The 16,592-nt window shown below is 44.9% G+C and overlaps 1 protein-coding gene across 2 annotated transcripts in view; it reads left to right on the forward strand.

The window, feature by feature from the left end:
- The window catches only part of Phc2 (polyhomeotic homolog 2), a 104,543-nt gene that overhangs the window by 61,620 nt on the left and 26,331 nt on the right, over positions 1-16,592 (forward strand). Inside the window, exons 1-3 of one of the 2 annotated variants that reach the window (XM_076860795.1) lie at positions 2,877-2,901; positions 11,062-11,465; positions 11,705-11,870. In XM_076860795.1, the coding sequence (XP_076716910.1) occupies positions 2,892-2,901; positions 11,062-11,465; positions 11,705-11,870 (580 nt within the window). In that variant the 5' untranslated portion in view covers positions 2,877-2,891. Of the gene's footprint in view, positions 1-2,876; positions 2,902-11,061; positions 11,466-11,704; positions 11,871-16,592 lie in introns of those variants that run through there. The other variant, XM_076860794.1, reaches the window with a different exon arrangement.

Here is a 16,592-nt window from a genome sequence, read left to right on the forward strand (position 1 = left end):
TTTTATGGGAAAAGAAACTGAGGCTTAGAATGGTGAAACTCAAGGGGATCTTACAATGTGCTGACAGCAGCTTGGATTCCAGCTAGAACTTGGAAGCTGCGTTTCTTCTACATTCTCACTTGACCCACAGACCCTTGAACAATACCAGGACTCAGGACTCCCTGAGAACCCCATTCCTGCCCAGTCCAACATATGGCTTCTCTCTAAACCTAAGCAAGCCCCCCAAAGTCTAACGACTTTTCAAAAGAAAGAGTAGTTCTTGGGTTCTTCCTCCTGCTAGATATCTCTGGGTTCTCAAGGAAATTAGATAGAAAGGGACCAGCACTTAGGGAAAGTCCCTCATCTGTTAATCTGCTAGGCATTTAAATCTTAAAAGAAAAAAAAAAACCTTAAGGTAGGTATTTATCCATTTTATAGATAAGAAAACTGAGGCTCAGAAGAACTTAGTATATACTAAGTTCTTAAGGTCACCTAAGTAGTAAATGGTAGAGTTGAGACCTAACTCCATATCTGTCAGAGTCAGCTTCTGTCCTTAATCAAGCCAGGTTGCCCCTTAGTTCTTACATTGCTTTGGGGCCTTCTTGGCCTTGCCTGATCCTGACCCAAAGCTCAAAGAGTCTAGGCATTCTAGGACTGTCTGAACTTTGCAGAGCTGGTGACAGTCTCTTCTTAAGCCCTGTAAGCATCAGTGAGAAACAAACAGTCTTGTGATCCGGGAGCCTAGGTGTGGCTTGAGACTAACAGTGTGTGCCCGCCTACACAGTACAGAGGCCAGCGGCCCCATGGCACTCTCCGTGGAGCAGCTGTGGGGTGAGTGCTTACTACAAAGACCCTCTCCCCAGAGACGCAGATCAGTGGGCTTTGCCCTCCTCCTGCCTCCCACCGGCCTCTCCTATTCTGGTCACCCCTCCTCTCTTCAAGCCCTTGGTTCCACTCCCCCTCTCTCACCTCCCAAACGGAAGGCAGCTGGGGGAGGCTTAGGAAGCTTGGATCCTCTGAGGGCCTCCAGAACAAAAAGACTAAAAGAATTCTTATGGCCTGCTGGCGACAGCGTGAAGCAGCACCTGTCTTGGGCTTCACAGTTCCCCAGGCAGAGGTGACTTCTGGCCTCCTACCCAGAGGACCCACTGTGAATGAGCCAAGGGAGGGAAAGAGCTGAGGGAGGAGTGTGCTCCTGCATGTGAGGCAGAGAGTGTGCGTGTTTTGTTTGCTATTTGAGCGTTTTGGGGGCAGCTAGCAGGCAGCCCCCAGGGAAAGTAGCCAGTGGAAACCCTGGAGGGGTGCATGGGTTCTCCTGGGGTTTTCCTCCCTGAGAGGCAAACTCTCCATCCCAGCTGGGACTGCTCCCACTGACAGCTGTTTGGGGGCAAAGCTCCTCCCCCATGGCAAGCTCCCTGCTGTTCCTGCTCCTGTCACCTTGGCAACCAGCTTCTTTAGGCTCTGCAAATAGAAAAGGTCCCTTATGCCCTGAAAGGGGGTGGGGTGGGGGAGGGGAGTACAGGGAGGAAGGGAGCCTGAGGTTGCACTTTGGAGGGGAAGGCAATGGTCTGGTCTTGCCCTTCTCAGTGATAGGAGGACTGGACCACAGAGGGCAGAAGAGGAGCAAGCAGCAAGGATCTCATGGGCCTGGCATCCAGGGAGTCCTAAAGGAGTTGGGCCACAGCTCTAGCTTGGTTCTTGGAGTCCTCATTGTAGAGGATAAGCTCCAGGCTTTGGGTGCACACTCAGCCCAAAGGTGAGGAGAAAGTTGCTGACTGGGAGGGGGACGCTGTGATAAAAGGGAGCTGTTGGGTCATTGAAAATCTGGGGTCCTTTTCACCCAGTCCTGCTTCCAGATGCCAGGCCTTTGTTCCATAGCCTCAACCCGCCTCAGGACACTGAAGAGAGAACTCTCTGTGGGGCAGGCCTGCCACATAGCTGCTTTGTTTAATCACAGAGGGTATTCTGTGTCAGGGTGCAGAGATTTCCATCTGTAATAGACTGGACAATGTGATGCTTGCTGATTTTTGGATTCTCGGGTACCACATTTCCCTTCCAAAGCAGCCACCAAAAGATAGGGTAAACACACTTTTACTTACAGAATCCAGCTAACAGCAGTGCATGCAGGTGAGCCTGTTGTCTCTGGAAATCAAAATTCCTACCAATTCTAACACTAAAATTATGGAACTAGCCATGCAGGTCACTTCGACTGTCCACTGTAGAATCACATTTAAATGATGAAGAATCTCTTCTTACTATTCAGGGGGAAAATCCAGAAGATATAGGTCAGCAGTAGAGGAGTTTTATATTTTGCTTAACATCATTCACTGCATATGTACATATGCATATTTGTGTGTGTGTGTGTGTGTGTGTGTGTGTGTGTGTGTGTGTCTGTGTGTCTGAGTGTATGAGAGAGACAGAGGAGAGAGAGCCCACTGTGATACACAAAGGGCCTTGGAATTGTTCAGCTTTCCTTCTTTCCTAAAATTCTTTACCTAAGGCTTCTATTATACTACTTCCCTGGTTGCTACCAGCTAATAATAATAATTTATAGTTAGTGAACAACCATTCTCTAGGTATTGTACTATTTACCTATCTATCTCATTTAATCATAACGGTGATCATTCCATTGCATAAATGAAAGATCTAGCTCAGAAAGAATAATTAACTGCCATTCCCAAATGATTCTACTCTATCTCTTGTTCATTTAGCAACTATTATGTGCCAAACATTATTCTAAGCACTACAGGAGTTACATAACTGAATAAGAGCTGAAATTTTAATAGGGGGTATGAAAATTTGGGTCATGTTTTAAAAATGACTCTGTTTCACGTGAAACAGAAGGAGGATTGTCTCAGCTGGCCCCGAGAAGCACCTGAACCCAAAGTGGCCACATACATACGTGACCATCTATGTGTGGAGGTAGGACCTGTCTTTGCCTTTTCCCTTGCCTGCTGCCATTAGCTGTGGGTCTCCTCAGTCCTGTGCCCCCTGTGTTTATTTTTAACTCTTATAGGAACTTATCTGTTCCCACCCCTCAGATACCTGCCACCCGTCTGCCAATAGCTTCTCAATATGCGTCCATCCCTGCTCTCGTGCCCTCTCCCCAGAGATTTCCAGCTTCTCTAGGGTATTCCTACTTTGGTTTCATCCCACTTTATACCATTTTTTCCCTAAGAATTCATGAACAAAACAAAAACAAAACTCCTGAAGTCTTCCTCTATGGAGAGGTCCCCTTTCCCAGATTCCTGACCACTTTCCACAGCCCCAAGGTCTTCCTAAGCCCACTTCCCTTCACCAGGGAGGCAGAATGTTCTAGCAGGAAGAACAGGAGCTTCAGCCTTAGACCTGGCTTCAGATCCCAGTTTCATCACTTACTGGTTTAATGATCAAGTTACTAAACCTCAGTTTCCTCGTGTATAAAACAAAGGCAGTCACATTTTCCGTAGGCTATATCAATGAATGAGAGGCCTGCGAAAATGACCAACACAGAAAACGCTCTTCTCTTTCCCTTCCTGTTCCTACCCTTACCTTATCACCAGTTGATCACCAGGTTCTGATGATGCATCCTCTGTACTGGCTTCCTGCTTTGCGCCAGGCCAGCTGACTTGATGAGGCTTAACTGATCTCCAGGACATACTTCTAAGCTGCTAGAATTATCTTCCTAAACAGCTGCATTGTTTCTTTCCTGTTTAGAGATCTTCACAGTGTCTGTATTTCCTACCTGGCCAGTTGGAATGTCGAGTCTCTATAAGGGCCCACAGAGCAGTATGTTGATGACTGCTGATGGACGACTCTCTGACCTGGGTGGGACCTTCAGGACCCTTGACACACCACTTGATTGCTATGGCTTCCTCACATAGACCCTCAAGCAAATAGGTCTTGTCTCTTCTCCCACTCCCACCCCTTTGTGACTGACCTGACCAGACATATTCCTTTTGCCTCCTACCTTCTGCCAGAACACATCCTTTTCATTGTCCATCCCTCCAAGACTCCCTCCAAAGTTCTCAGCAGCCACAGCTCATATTCCTGGCTTGCCATATTTGTTTGTGCTTGTTAACAGCCATTCACTCAGTCATAGGCATTTGGGGCTTTTGCTGTAGGCAAGCCACTGGGCCTCATTTGTCAAATGAAGTCAAATTCCCCTCAGCTTTCTGCATTTTGGAAGTCATTTGGAAATCACTCTCAGTCCTTGGTTGTAAAATGGGGACACTGCTCAATTGCTCATAGGCTTCTTATTAGGAGTAAATGAGATTCTAATTATGAAAACAGAATTTCAAAGCAATGGTATTTTTAAAATATCATCATTTACTGAGCATCTTCTGAGTACCAGTCGTTGAGCAAAGGCAGTAAATGTTTTTGTGGTTCAAACATAATATTCTGTTTGATACTAACAATTACCCTAGATGCTATGTATCATCATTTATAGGACAGGAAGTCAAGATGCAGAGAGGCTTAGGCAGTTTCTCTAAGATCATAGGTGGCAGAACCAAACCCAACCCAGATCTACCTGACTCTAAAACCCATGCCTGTACTCACTTCCCTATAGTGCTGTCCCTCTGCCAAGGGAGGGCAGGGGCAGAGATGCAGAAAACAGTTTCTTTTTTAATTCTCCAAGCCACTCAGCAAGGAATTCTGCCCACACAAGAGTATCTGGTGGTTTTCCAGATGCTGCCAAGCAGACCCAAAGACATTAAGGCTGCATAGAATGTGACAGAATGCCCTACACGTCTGTTTTTATGACCTAGTTTCCTCTGACAGGGAAACTCCCCTTAGTTCTCCTTCCCCTCTCAAACCTCTCCTGACCCTAAGCCTGGAGGGAATGCATCACAGAAAATTCATGCAGAATTGTTTTAGTTTTTTCTAAAAAGAGCACCCTTGCCGGATATAGTTGTGCAATCCCAGGGGCTCAAGAGGCTGAGACAGGAGGATTACAAGTTCAAGAGCAGCATCAGCAACTTAGTGAGACCCTAAGCAACTTAATGAGACCCTGTCTCAAAATGAAAAACAAAAAGGGCTAGGGATGTAGCTCAGTGGTAAAGTGCCCCTGGTTAAATCTCCAGAATGAATAAGTAAACAAATAAATAAATTTTTAAAAGTGGCCTCATCTTTTCATGTGTGTGTGGAGCTCTGACCTCTGGTTAGCTTCAGTCTCAGTCACCTCTTGAAGCCTGGTCACATGAGGCTTCTTTGGAGCAGAGCAACCTCTTGAACATGGTGCACAACTTAGACCCAACCTAAAAGTGCCTCCTCATCTGGCTCCCTCCTACAGACACCCTGGGCTGAGACTACTGTACAGAGCACTCTGTGGGTCCCTTAATACACCACAGTACCTGTCCCTCCAGGTCTCCCCATGTGCTGTTCTTTTTATGAAATTTCTAACTCTGAACCATATTAAGCACTTCCTGAGGGAAGCCTTCTCTGCCCTCCTTCCAAAGCCAAATCCTCTTTTCCATGTTCTTATTATTTTGTGCTTATCCTATCACAACATTTACCAAATGATGCCAAAAGTCTCTGTCTACCATCTGTCTCTTTTACTAGACTGTAATCTAATCTAGGGACCATGTTTTATCCAGCATCAAGCATAGTGCTTCCTCTGTAGTAGGTGCTTAGTAAATGCTGACTGACTGAATGGTTGAAAGTATATCTTCACTTAACTATTTAAATCTTGAAAAGTAGTGGTTGGTAAAAAAGATACACCATTTCTCTCCCACAGGCATCCTCCAATGGAAGTCACTTTACTGGACTTTCAGAAAAATAAGGCTGTAGGCAGACCCACCACCCGTAAGCAGGGTGCTCACAGTATTTCTAAGACAGTGATCTGTTTCCTACCTATGTGAAGCCTTAAGATTAATAGAGAACTATTATTGATAAATTTTGGCAGTGGATGCAGTCAAGGGAGTGTGCCAGTGACCCCTCAGTCAGCCCTCCTGCCCGCGAGATCTTAATCCTCTTGTTAGTATCAACACACTAGTTTGGAAGCAGTGAATTGGCCTCTTCAGATTCTAAGGAGGCAATTCAGGTTAGAGCACCAGCCAGGAAGTTGAGCGATGCTTCAAAGCAGTCTCTCCTTTGAGCGAGGTCCTAATTTGCAAAAGCCCTCAGCCTGCCTCTCCCCTGCTCCATAACACAAAGGATTGATCAGGCTTTGCAAAGCTGTGGTTGAGATCCCACAGAAACGACCCATGTTTCTTAGAAGCAATGAGCTTTCTGGCAGCGAGAGAGTGTGTGAGCTGGGGAGAAGGAAGCTATTGGTCTTTAGGAAGAAATAAGAAGAAAGGTCTGGAGAGATTTCTGTACATTAATATTTCACAGACTGATATACCCATCCTAGCTGGAGGGGAGGACATGACTTCTGATATTGTGGCCTCACTGCGCCCAAATTGAACAGGGAGGGAAAGGAAGAAGGAGAAAGTGAATTGATCTTGTCATGATCATCAGAAGACATTTGCTGATCACCTACAAACTTGCCATTATGTTAGACAAAGCAGAGGGTAAAAGAAGCACTGCTTTAATTTTATTAGAGTAAGCTTTTGGATTAAAAGATAAGACTCAAAAACCTTTGACTCAAAAAGCATATAGTCTACTTGGAGCAATAGGACATCTACACACAAAATAATAAAAGTATTCCCATTTCATTTAATCTAAGACATCTCTTAATTATAAGATGTAAGTTATTTCACTAACTCTTAAGAAAGAAACTAGCATCCGCCGTAATACGCAGCAACCCAATTCCAAAAATGCTAAAATGGAGGGGGATAATCAATTTTTTTTAAATCAGTGAAATATGTTTATAGGAGAGTACCTATTACAAATGAATCAAACAAAGCATTCAGGAACTCTAGGGAAATACCTGTAACTGAGGTTAAGGCAAACAGAGAGAAAACAGGAACTGAGGCCCAGCCAAAGTCCCTTAAACCTGAGATCACTGAAGCAGAAGGCAGGCATCCCCACAGGTGGAGGCACTAAGACTGAGGACCAATAGACATGATGGGACAGGAAGTCTTATGGCATAATGAGGGAATCAAGGTGGGTGGGTACAGGAAGGTCAGGATAGGCTGGCTGGGTACAGGGTTCAGCCAGCTAGACTGTTGGTGAGACCGTGTGGCCTGTGGGATGATACCCATCTTACCCGTGGACTGGCTCTAAAGAGAACAAGTCCCAACATACCATCACTCATTCACTCAGTAGTGCTAACTAAGCATCTTCTAAATTCAAGTTACTTTGGAAGAAACCAATGAGTTCCATAAATCTTGCTTATTAAGATTAGTCATTTATTGAAATAACTACAAGACAGATATCATGCTTACCTCCATTTTAAAGATGATGGCAAAAAGGTACAGAGAGGTCAAGTCACTTACCCAGCATCACACAGATGGTAAGCAACAGCGTTGGTATTCAAACCCAAGCCTATTGACTCTAGAACTCACATTTACTGCTGGGCACATTGCATCTCAGAGGGCAGTGTTAATCTGAAAAACCTTAGTGGCAGTTCAAAAAATGGAAGAGTCCCATTGGCTATATGCGTCAAGGAAGAATGACAAAAATTTGGTTTATGAGAAAAGGGACTAACTGTACAGGGGATAGGGCACAGCACAGTGAATGGTAAAGATTGTTTGGGTCAAAGAAATAATAAGAATAAAAAGGTTAGTTTATATTGAAAAGAGATCTTGAATGCCAGGGGCTTGGGACAACTATAGATAGGAGAGTCCTTGGTGGCGTTCAGTCAGGGGTCAGATCTGAGCACCAGGAAAGATTAATTTGCATTCTATTCATAGGATAAATTATAGCAGAAAGAAACTGGAATCAGGAAAAGGGTTATAAAATTATTGCAATACTCTATCAAAAGGATTTTTTTAACCCAGGATAAGTTAAACCATGTGTTTTTTTTTAAAATTAACCTCAAAAATACCTATTCATTCTCTAAAATACCTTAGGATCTTTAATCTATGAACTTATTTAAGTTTTATGAGCTTTATTTCCAGGTTGGGTTATAGGCATTATTTGTCCTGAAACGATTCCCTTTGGTTTTCTATGAGCAGCACAGGTTAGGGGAGAGCAGGGAATAGGGTGGGAAGTGCAGGAATAGAGGGCCAGGAGCTGGTGGTTTCCTCTCTCAGCCTTTGGTGTTAGCTTTCAGTCACTGTAGCAAACACCTAATCAGCTTATAAAGAGAAAAGGTTTATTTGGGCTCACAGGTTTGGAGATTCCAAGCCATGACTAGTTGGCCCCAGTGTTTTGGACCTGAGGTCAGGCAGCACATTGTGTCAAAAGCATATTCATAGTAGTTGAGCAAAACCACTCACCTCCTGGCCAGGAAGCAAAAGGAGGATGAGGGGGCAAAGGTCCCACAGTCCCCTTCAGTGGCAGCACACCCCCAGTGACCTAAAGTCTCCCAGGGCTCCCAGCACATGGACCTTTGTGGGTTGTTTAAGGTCCAAACTACAGCATTTGGCACAACAAATATGTATTATCTCTAAATTTATTCTCTGTCCTCCACAGATTTAGACCTTTTGCCTCTTCAACCTTTCCTTTCTCATCTTGTTAATCCTGAATTTTAATCTTCCTACTATAACCACCCCAATCAAGTTGTAGAGCTAGAGAAAATTTGTGTGAGTACCTAGCCCAGAACTCTTGTTCCACTGGGAAAAGCTGAAGCTCTGACCACATCGCCAGCAGGTGGTGGGACACACCACTGATGCTCTAAGCTCCCCTGACATGGACCACTTCCAGCTCTCACCTCAGATGGGTAGCCCCTGGGATAACTTGTCCATGGGAATGGGTTGCATTTTCAGTGACACAAATGCCCATCACTTGCAGGTCCTTTTGGCCACTGGAGTCTAATAGTCATCTACAGTATCTCTCAGGTGCCTTATCAAGAGTTGTTTTTCAAAATACCTGAGTGTTAGTTTATCTGATGAACAATATTTGCTGATTGGTAACCTCAGAGCTATCTGACATAGCATTAGGAGACAGGACCTAGATTGGGATCAGGGACAATTTATAATCACCAAATGTCTGCTGGCAGTTTCCACCAAGGTCCCACCATCACCTCAAACTCAACACATTCCCCTTAAACCACATCAATGTCAAGTTTCCTAATTCCCCCATCCAGGGCAATTCAGATTAAAATCTATGGGCCATCCAAATTCCCTCTGTCTACAGCAATCACCAGGACCATAGTGACTTTCCTTCGTATTGCTTCTTGTTTCTGTTCTTTCTTTTCCATTCCTGTTGGCATCCTTCTTGGAATTCCAGTTGGGCTGTGATGAGACAGTTGGAAAGTTGCATATAGACAAAAATTTTCAAAAGAAGGCACCTCGCCTAACTCAATTTGAAATCAGTGTACCTGTAGCATCACAGAATTCTTGTTAAAATACTAGCTTGAGACCCGGAAGCTGCCTTTTCTTGGTTGCGAGCCTCTAGTTGTGAAATCCATGTGTAAGCTTCCAGCTGTGACTGCCAGGGCATTCACATGGCACAGGCTCCTCCTGTGGGTCTCCAGCCACAGGAGTCTGTAGAGAGTGGCTTCTACATGGGATAGATCACTGAGCTACCCTGGGTGCCAGTAAACAGAGGGATTTGTGGGAGAAAATCAATCACCTGAGCTGAATTCCCTGAATCCTTAATATATACAGAGCAGCCGCTAGATGCTGAAGGGATTACTAAAAAAATATAAGCTTCCTTAATCTCAAAGAGACGGCCTGGTTAAATAGCAGAAAGAAAAGCTACCAACACATGGAAACAAAGGGATTCCAGATCAGGTCAGGCATGATGGCACACACCTATAATTCCAGCCACTGGGGAGGCTGAGGCAGGAGGATTGCAAGTTCATGGCCAGCCTCAGCACTTACCAAGACCCTGTCTAAAAAGAGAAAGAGAGAGAAATTTAGATCAGGCCAGGTGTGGTGGTTCATGCTTACAATCCAAGCTACTTGAGGGGCTAAGGCTGGAGGATCACAAGTTTGAGGCCAACCTCAGCAATTTAGCAAAACCCTATCTCAACATTAAAAAAAAAAAAAAAAAAAGGTTAGGGATGTAACTCAGTGGTAAAGAGCCCCTGGGTTCAATTCCCAGTACAGGAAGGAAGGGAGGAAATGAAAAGAAAAGAAAGAGAGAAAGAAAGAAATTCCAGATCAAGACATGTTTTATCTTCTTGTAAATAAACCCATGGCTGTCCAGCACTATGTTAGGTTCAGGATAAAGAGATACATTGTAGTTTCAGACCATTGGGAATTCATGGCTTAAAAGGAAGACAGATAAGTAACAATATCACCCACCAAGAATAATATGATTATGACAGAGGTAAACCAGGGATGCTTTGAGAACCTAAACTAAGATGGAAATAATATTTATAATTGTATCTAGAAGTGATTGATCATGGCTGTGTGCCAGGCACTGCTATACACATTTGTCATTTGCTTACATTTTATTTTTAGGTTTTCCCCTCCTTTCATCTTTACAGTGATTTTTCTGGGCAGAAAATATTTCCAATTTTTGGATTAGGATGGTGAGTCTTGGAGAGGTTAGGTAGCAGTAACTAGTTAGTTCCCATGATTTGTTGAAAAAAAAAAAAAAGGAACCAGAAGTTCAGCTCTGGTCTGCTCAATGCCAGTGTTGGAAGACTACTGTGTCCACTGACTCTTCTTCTAGGAAGCTCAACCTGGGCAGAGTCAAAAGGATGGATAAGGATGAACCACGCAGAGCTGGGGGTGGATGGCGAGGAGGTTGCAGATATTGCAGGCATAGAGAACAGCAAGTGCTGGGCTTGGAAGAGAGAAGAAGAGGAAACACTTAGAATCCAGTATTTCTCTGAAATGTGTCAAGGAAGCCTTCTCAAGGGGCATGAGTTTTGAGTCAGGCTTTGACAGGCAGTCTATAGAGCCCAGTGTTTGACATAAGAGAAAAAGCAAGAAGGGAGTATGTGTTGGACTCTGGCATTGACCAGGCCAGGCTCTAGGTGAAACATGAAAGGGTACGTGGCATTGGGGAAGCCCTTTATTTGTGGGTGCGGGAGGGGTGCGTCAAGGGCCACGGCAGACGAGCTTCAGCTGTGCCTCTAACCTGGTGTTTCCCCTTCAGCTTATGCGCAACTACAGCCACATCAGCTCCTCTCGCAGCCATCATCAAAGCACCTGCAGCCCCAGTTTGTGATCCAACAGCAGCCGCAGCCGCAGCAGACCCAGCCGCCACGACCTGCACCCCAAGCCCAGTCCCAGCCCCAGCTCACCTCAGTCCCTCCAAGCCTGGCCCTGCAGCCTGGCTCAGAAGCCCACACCATGCCCCTGGGCCCAGTTACACCCACCCTGCCACTCCAGTGTTCCACTGCCAATCTGCACAAGCCCAGCAGCAGTCAGCAGTGTCACCCTCCCACGCCAGACCCTGGGCCTCAGAATGGACATCCCGAGGGCATGTCCCACACCCCTCATCGGAGGTTCCAACACACCTCAGCTGTCATCTTACAACTACAGCCTGCTTCACCAGTGGTGAGTAAGCTGATCCTAGGGTGCGACTGGGGAGGCCGCAGCTCAGGCAATCCCACAGCCCCATTTGGATGTGTTTTTTGGGTAGGCTGAGTGTTGAAGTCATCTCTGGGTGTTCCAAGGAAGATGACTGAATCCTAAAGTCCTGCCTGCTGCCCCAAGCTCCACAGAAACGGGGGTAGTGTGTGAGAATGCAGAGGCAATTTATGAGAAGACCAATCTCTTTGTCCTGCCCCTAACAGCCCCAGCAGTGCTCCCCTGATGACTGGAAGGAAGTGGGACCTGGGGAGAAGAGTGTGCCTGAGACTCGGTCAGGTCCATCACCACACCAACAAGCCATTGTCACTGCCATGCCTAGTGGCCTGCCTGTAGCCAAGAGCCCTAGCGTCCAGCATTCTCCAGCTCACGGTATGAAGCATAGTGGGGCCCTTAGAGGAGGGGAGAAAGTCGGTCTTCCTAGCCATCCCCTGGCACATTTCACCTGAGCATCTGGAACGTGAGGGTAAACTGTAAACCCAATGAGGCAATGAGAAAGCTAGGCAGTTAGAAATAAGAGGGAAATGAGAAGCTGCATCAGGGATGCAGACAGAGGACCCAGGAGATATAGAAGGAAATTGGTAGAGAAAGAAAAGGAGAGTTGAAAGTTCTAGAGCCAGACTCTGCAGCCTTCATTGTCACTGGTGTCAGATGTATGTGCAGATAGACGCACCAAGTTGAGAGTTGAGGTAAGGCATCCCGTTGTTGATTGTCTGCTTCATTTAGTATGAAAAATTTTCAATTTCTTGAAATTGGAAATATGGCAAGATGGTTGCCATATCTCAAAGATAAGGGGATCAAGAAGGGATTCAGAAAGCACCTTTGAGGGAATTGTGCTCAGCCCTGGAGTCCCCACCTGTCTGAGAGTTACCGCCCAGGATTTAGGAGGCTGGATTCTTTCTCCCTGATGGGAGAGTCTCAGCAGGACCTCCGCCCTCTATAGAGATCCATTTGCTTCCCTTTCCCTCTCTGCCAGTTCGCACAGCAATCTTGGCCCACATCTCAGTGACATTTTGAGCCATGGGCCATCTGCAGCTCAGGGAGGCAGTTCAGTCACGATGCTAAGTGTGTGCTAGGAGTAGGGATGGGAGAAACCAGAGAAAAAGAATCTAGAAATTGAAAAAGGAGAAGGGAGGAAAAAAATACTTTGGAACAAGGTAGAGCTAAAAGTTTATAAGGACCTAAAAGGAATAGGGGATGAGATCAAGGAAATAGAAAGCAAAAGAATATGGAGAAAAGATACTAGAAAAATTAAATATGGGAAGGAAATCATCCATTCTCATTGTACACTTGCAATGATAAGAGGATCATCATTCTGGAAAGCAGCCTGGGGGTTTGGCTCACTGGTCCAGCACTTGCCTGGCATGCATGGGTCCTTGGGTCCCCTGAGTTCAATCCCCAGCACTGAAAAACCACACTCTCACACACACACACCAAAAAAAAAAAAAAAAAAAAAGGAAAAGAAAAAGAAAAGCAGGCCTATTTTTTCATTTATTTATTTATTTATTTGTAATTTTTATTTTTTGTTTTAATTAGTTACACATGACAGTACAGGCCCATTTCTTTTTGGAATTGCTCTAATTATCAGAAAGTTGCTTTTCAAGTAAGCCAAAACCTGCCCTTCTGGAACTTGACCATCACTGATGACGATTCTGTCTTAAAAATTTTAACAAGAATCCATCTCACAGTATCATTGACAGTTATTATGTCTCCACCATCTTCCTCTAACAGAGAGAGAGAGAGAGAGAGAGAGAGAGAGAGAGAGAGAGAAATTGAGGCCATGCATGGTGGCATGTAATTGCAGCAATCCGAGAGGCTGAGGCAGGAGGATCACAAGTTCAAGGCCAGCCTCAGCAACATAGAGAGGCTCTCAGTAACTTAGGGAGATGCTGTCTCAACATTTTAAAAAGAAGAGAGGGCTGGATGGAGCTCAGGGGCAAAGCACCACTGGGTTCTATCCTCAGTTCTAAAAAAAAAGAAGAAGAAGAAGAAGAAGAAGAAGAAGAGGACAACAATGACAAACCCCTCCAGGCTAAAGACCTGAGACTTTTTTCATTTTTCTCTATGACTTGTCAAAGCCTCCATTCCTACCATTCTAGTCTTGCTTATCGATCCATGTTCTTTTACTTGTTTTTCTAAAGTGTGACATCCAAAATTAAACACAGTACTTCCAAATTAAAAAGTCACTAATCTTTATAAGCCTTTTAAGAGACAGGACTATTTCCTAGATCCACATGAAAAGGTAGGAAAGAACTAAAACTTGCTGAGCACCTACTATGTGCTGGATACTCTTCTGTCCTTTACTCACTCATGATACCCGTGAGATAATTATTATTATCCCCATGATTCACAGGGGAAAAACAAAAGCCTAAAGGAACTACAGATCACACAACTGTGAAAGGGCATCAATCTGGCCCTGGCTCCTTGTGTAGTAATTCCCTCACCTTCCTTCATCAATGTACTGTGGTCCCATATTAACTCCTCCCACTCATGGGAATGGTGCTGTGGGTTCACAGAGTACTATGTCAACTGAATTTCAGAGGGTTGGATTTAGTTTTGGTTTTATTTCAGAGGGTTTTTGTTTTGTTTTTTTCCCCATGAATTTGCTATCTTGCCTGGTCTCTCCTCAATCTCAAACTTTCACAATTTATATTTTGAACCAAAATATGATTAATTTTATCTTCTAAATGTTACCTTGTGAATTTAGCCCATAGTTCCATCCTAACAATAATTAGTGATAGTTAATACCTAACATTTATTAAACTCTTTCTAAAAGGCTTTACATACATTTCCTCATTTAATCCTGACAATAACCCTCTGAATAGGAACTATCATTTATCCCTATTTTAAAAGTGAGAAAACCAAGGTACAGAAAGAATAAAATGTGGGAAAGGAATTTTTTATATATGAACCCTTTTTATTCATTATGCTATCTTTTCCACTTAGCTTTGCCACCAGTACGATTTCCTAGTCTTTTACCAATTTGCTGATAGGAATGTAGTATAGGACCTACCTGAGCTACACACCCTGTCTCCAGGCTGTTGCTAATCAACATTCTTTGTTCAAGGACTTGTTATCCAACATCCCCTAAGTGAAATGACATTTGCCTACCTTCTTTCATCTTGTCCACAAAGCTCTCAAAATTATCTTTCTGCAGAGCACAGTGGCGTATGCCTGTAATCCCAGCGGCTCAGGAAACCGAGGCAGGAAGATCACGAGTTCAAAGCCAGTCTCAGCAAAAGCAAGGTGCTAAACAACTCAGTGAGACCCTGTATCTAAATAAAATACAAAAGCGGAGGTGGTGCTGGGGATGTGGCTGAGTGGTTATAATCAACCCATAAAAAGCATCCTGTTCTTGAGGTCTTATCTTATGAAAGAAGTAAGCCTTGCATAGTGGAAATAATTGCCAAGCAACCTGCCTTAAATATCCATGCATTCGTGTATATGTGAATGCCTGCACTGTTGGATGGGAGGCAATACACAGACTGTCCCAACCTTCAAGGAGTTTTAACATCTGCAGGGAAAGATGTAAAGTATACAGGAAGAAAATTACAGTAAAAGCTAAGGTGCCATGTTAAATGCCATAGAAGAATCTTAGGTAAGTGCTTTACAAGTGGCAAGGAAGGAAATAAATCCTGCCAGGTAGAGATTACAAGGATGAATTCCAGGGAGGAAGTGGCATTGGGCTAGATCAGGCATTGGCAACTACAGCCCCAGGGCCACATCCATCATAACCCTAGTATTAACAGTTTGCAAGCTAATAATGATTTTAACAATCAAGAGAATATTATTTTGTGATACAGGAAAACTATGAGATTCAAATTTCAGTGTTCATAGCAAAGTTCTGTGGCATCTCTCATACCCCAATGACAGGGTTGAGTAGCTGGGCAGAGACCATGTGGCCTGTAAATTCCAAGATATCTCCTCTCTCTATCCTTACAGAAAAAGTTGGTCACTGCATTTCTTGAGTCTGGAATATAGAAAGTTGAGGAAAGAGCATTCCCAGAAGGACCAGTGGAAGTTAAAGGGGTGGGGTCAGAAAGTATGGGTATGTTTGGGGAATAGAGAGAAGCTGAGTATTCAATCCCTCATTACCTCAGTTTGTAAAGCAAAATATAATATGTAAGAAATGCGGAGACACAGGGGGAAGGAAATATGAATATTAATTTTAAAAAGGGGACTTGAAAAATAGTAAAGTGGAAAGAAAAGGAATGATGGGAAATGGAGAGAAGTAAAATTCATAGAATGCAAAATAAATATAAAATGTGAAAACAAAATGTATGAGGCCAGAGGGATAAAAGAGACAGAATGATAGAGAATGAATAGGAATACCAAGAAAGGCAAGATGGGGGAATATTGGGAATAGACAGAAATTCGCTGTGGTTTATCCCCAGCTCCTGGGGTGAGAATTGTGTCATGTTGTACATCATTCGAACCCCACAGCTCTTAGCATGTTTTCTGAATGAGGGTGTTTCTCTAGACTGTTCAGGTTTAACTAGTGTGTTCTGGGAAGAAAACTAACATTTATTGGGCTCCCACTGTGCGTCAGGCGCTGCAAGCAATTTGTAAATCAGTTAACCCTCACATTAAACCTAACGGGTAGGGATTACGCCCTTTATGGAGGTATGACTGGGTCACTTTAGTCATTACTTCCCCTCTCTGATCTTCAGTTCCCAGTGGGGAGGATAATGACCACTTGGAGGGTTATTGTGAGCACAGGACAGAGGGCGCGTTCACTTAGGCCCTGACACATACTCAGCCCTCAATTACTAGTGGTCGTTATTACGATGCTTGCCTCTCAGGCCCCACAGACAGTGAACCGTCGAGGCGGGAGTCACAGGCCACTCCGCCCCGGGGCACTTCTGCGGAGGACAGGGGCAACCGTGCTAGGGCGCTCCACTCGCTCGCCCGGCCGCGTTGCCCCGCGGGCCCCGCCGTCCCCACCGTCCCCGCCGGCCGCGCCTTCCGGAGGGCGCGGGCGGGGCTCGGGTGCACAAAGGAAGCGCGCGGCCGGGGCCCACGGCCCCGCCCCGCGCCCGTCCCGTCCCGCCCCGCCCCGCGCGCGGGCCCCGCCTCGCCCTAGCCCCGCCCCCG

This window comes from Callospermophilus lateralis, chromosome 7 (genome assembly GCF_048772815.1).
Source record: "Callospermophilus lateralis isolate mCalLat2 chromosome 7, mCalLat2.hap1, whole genome shotgun sequence".
In the NCBI taxonomy this organism is placed as follows: domain Eukaryota; kingdom Metazoa; phylum Chordata; class Mammalia; order Rodentia; family Sciuridae; genus Callospermophilus; species Callospermophilus lateralis.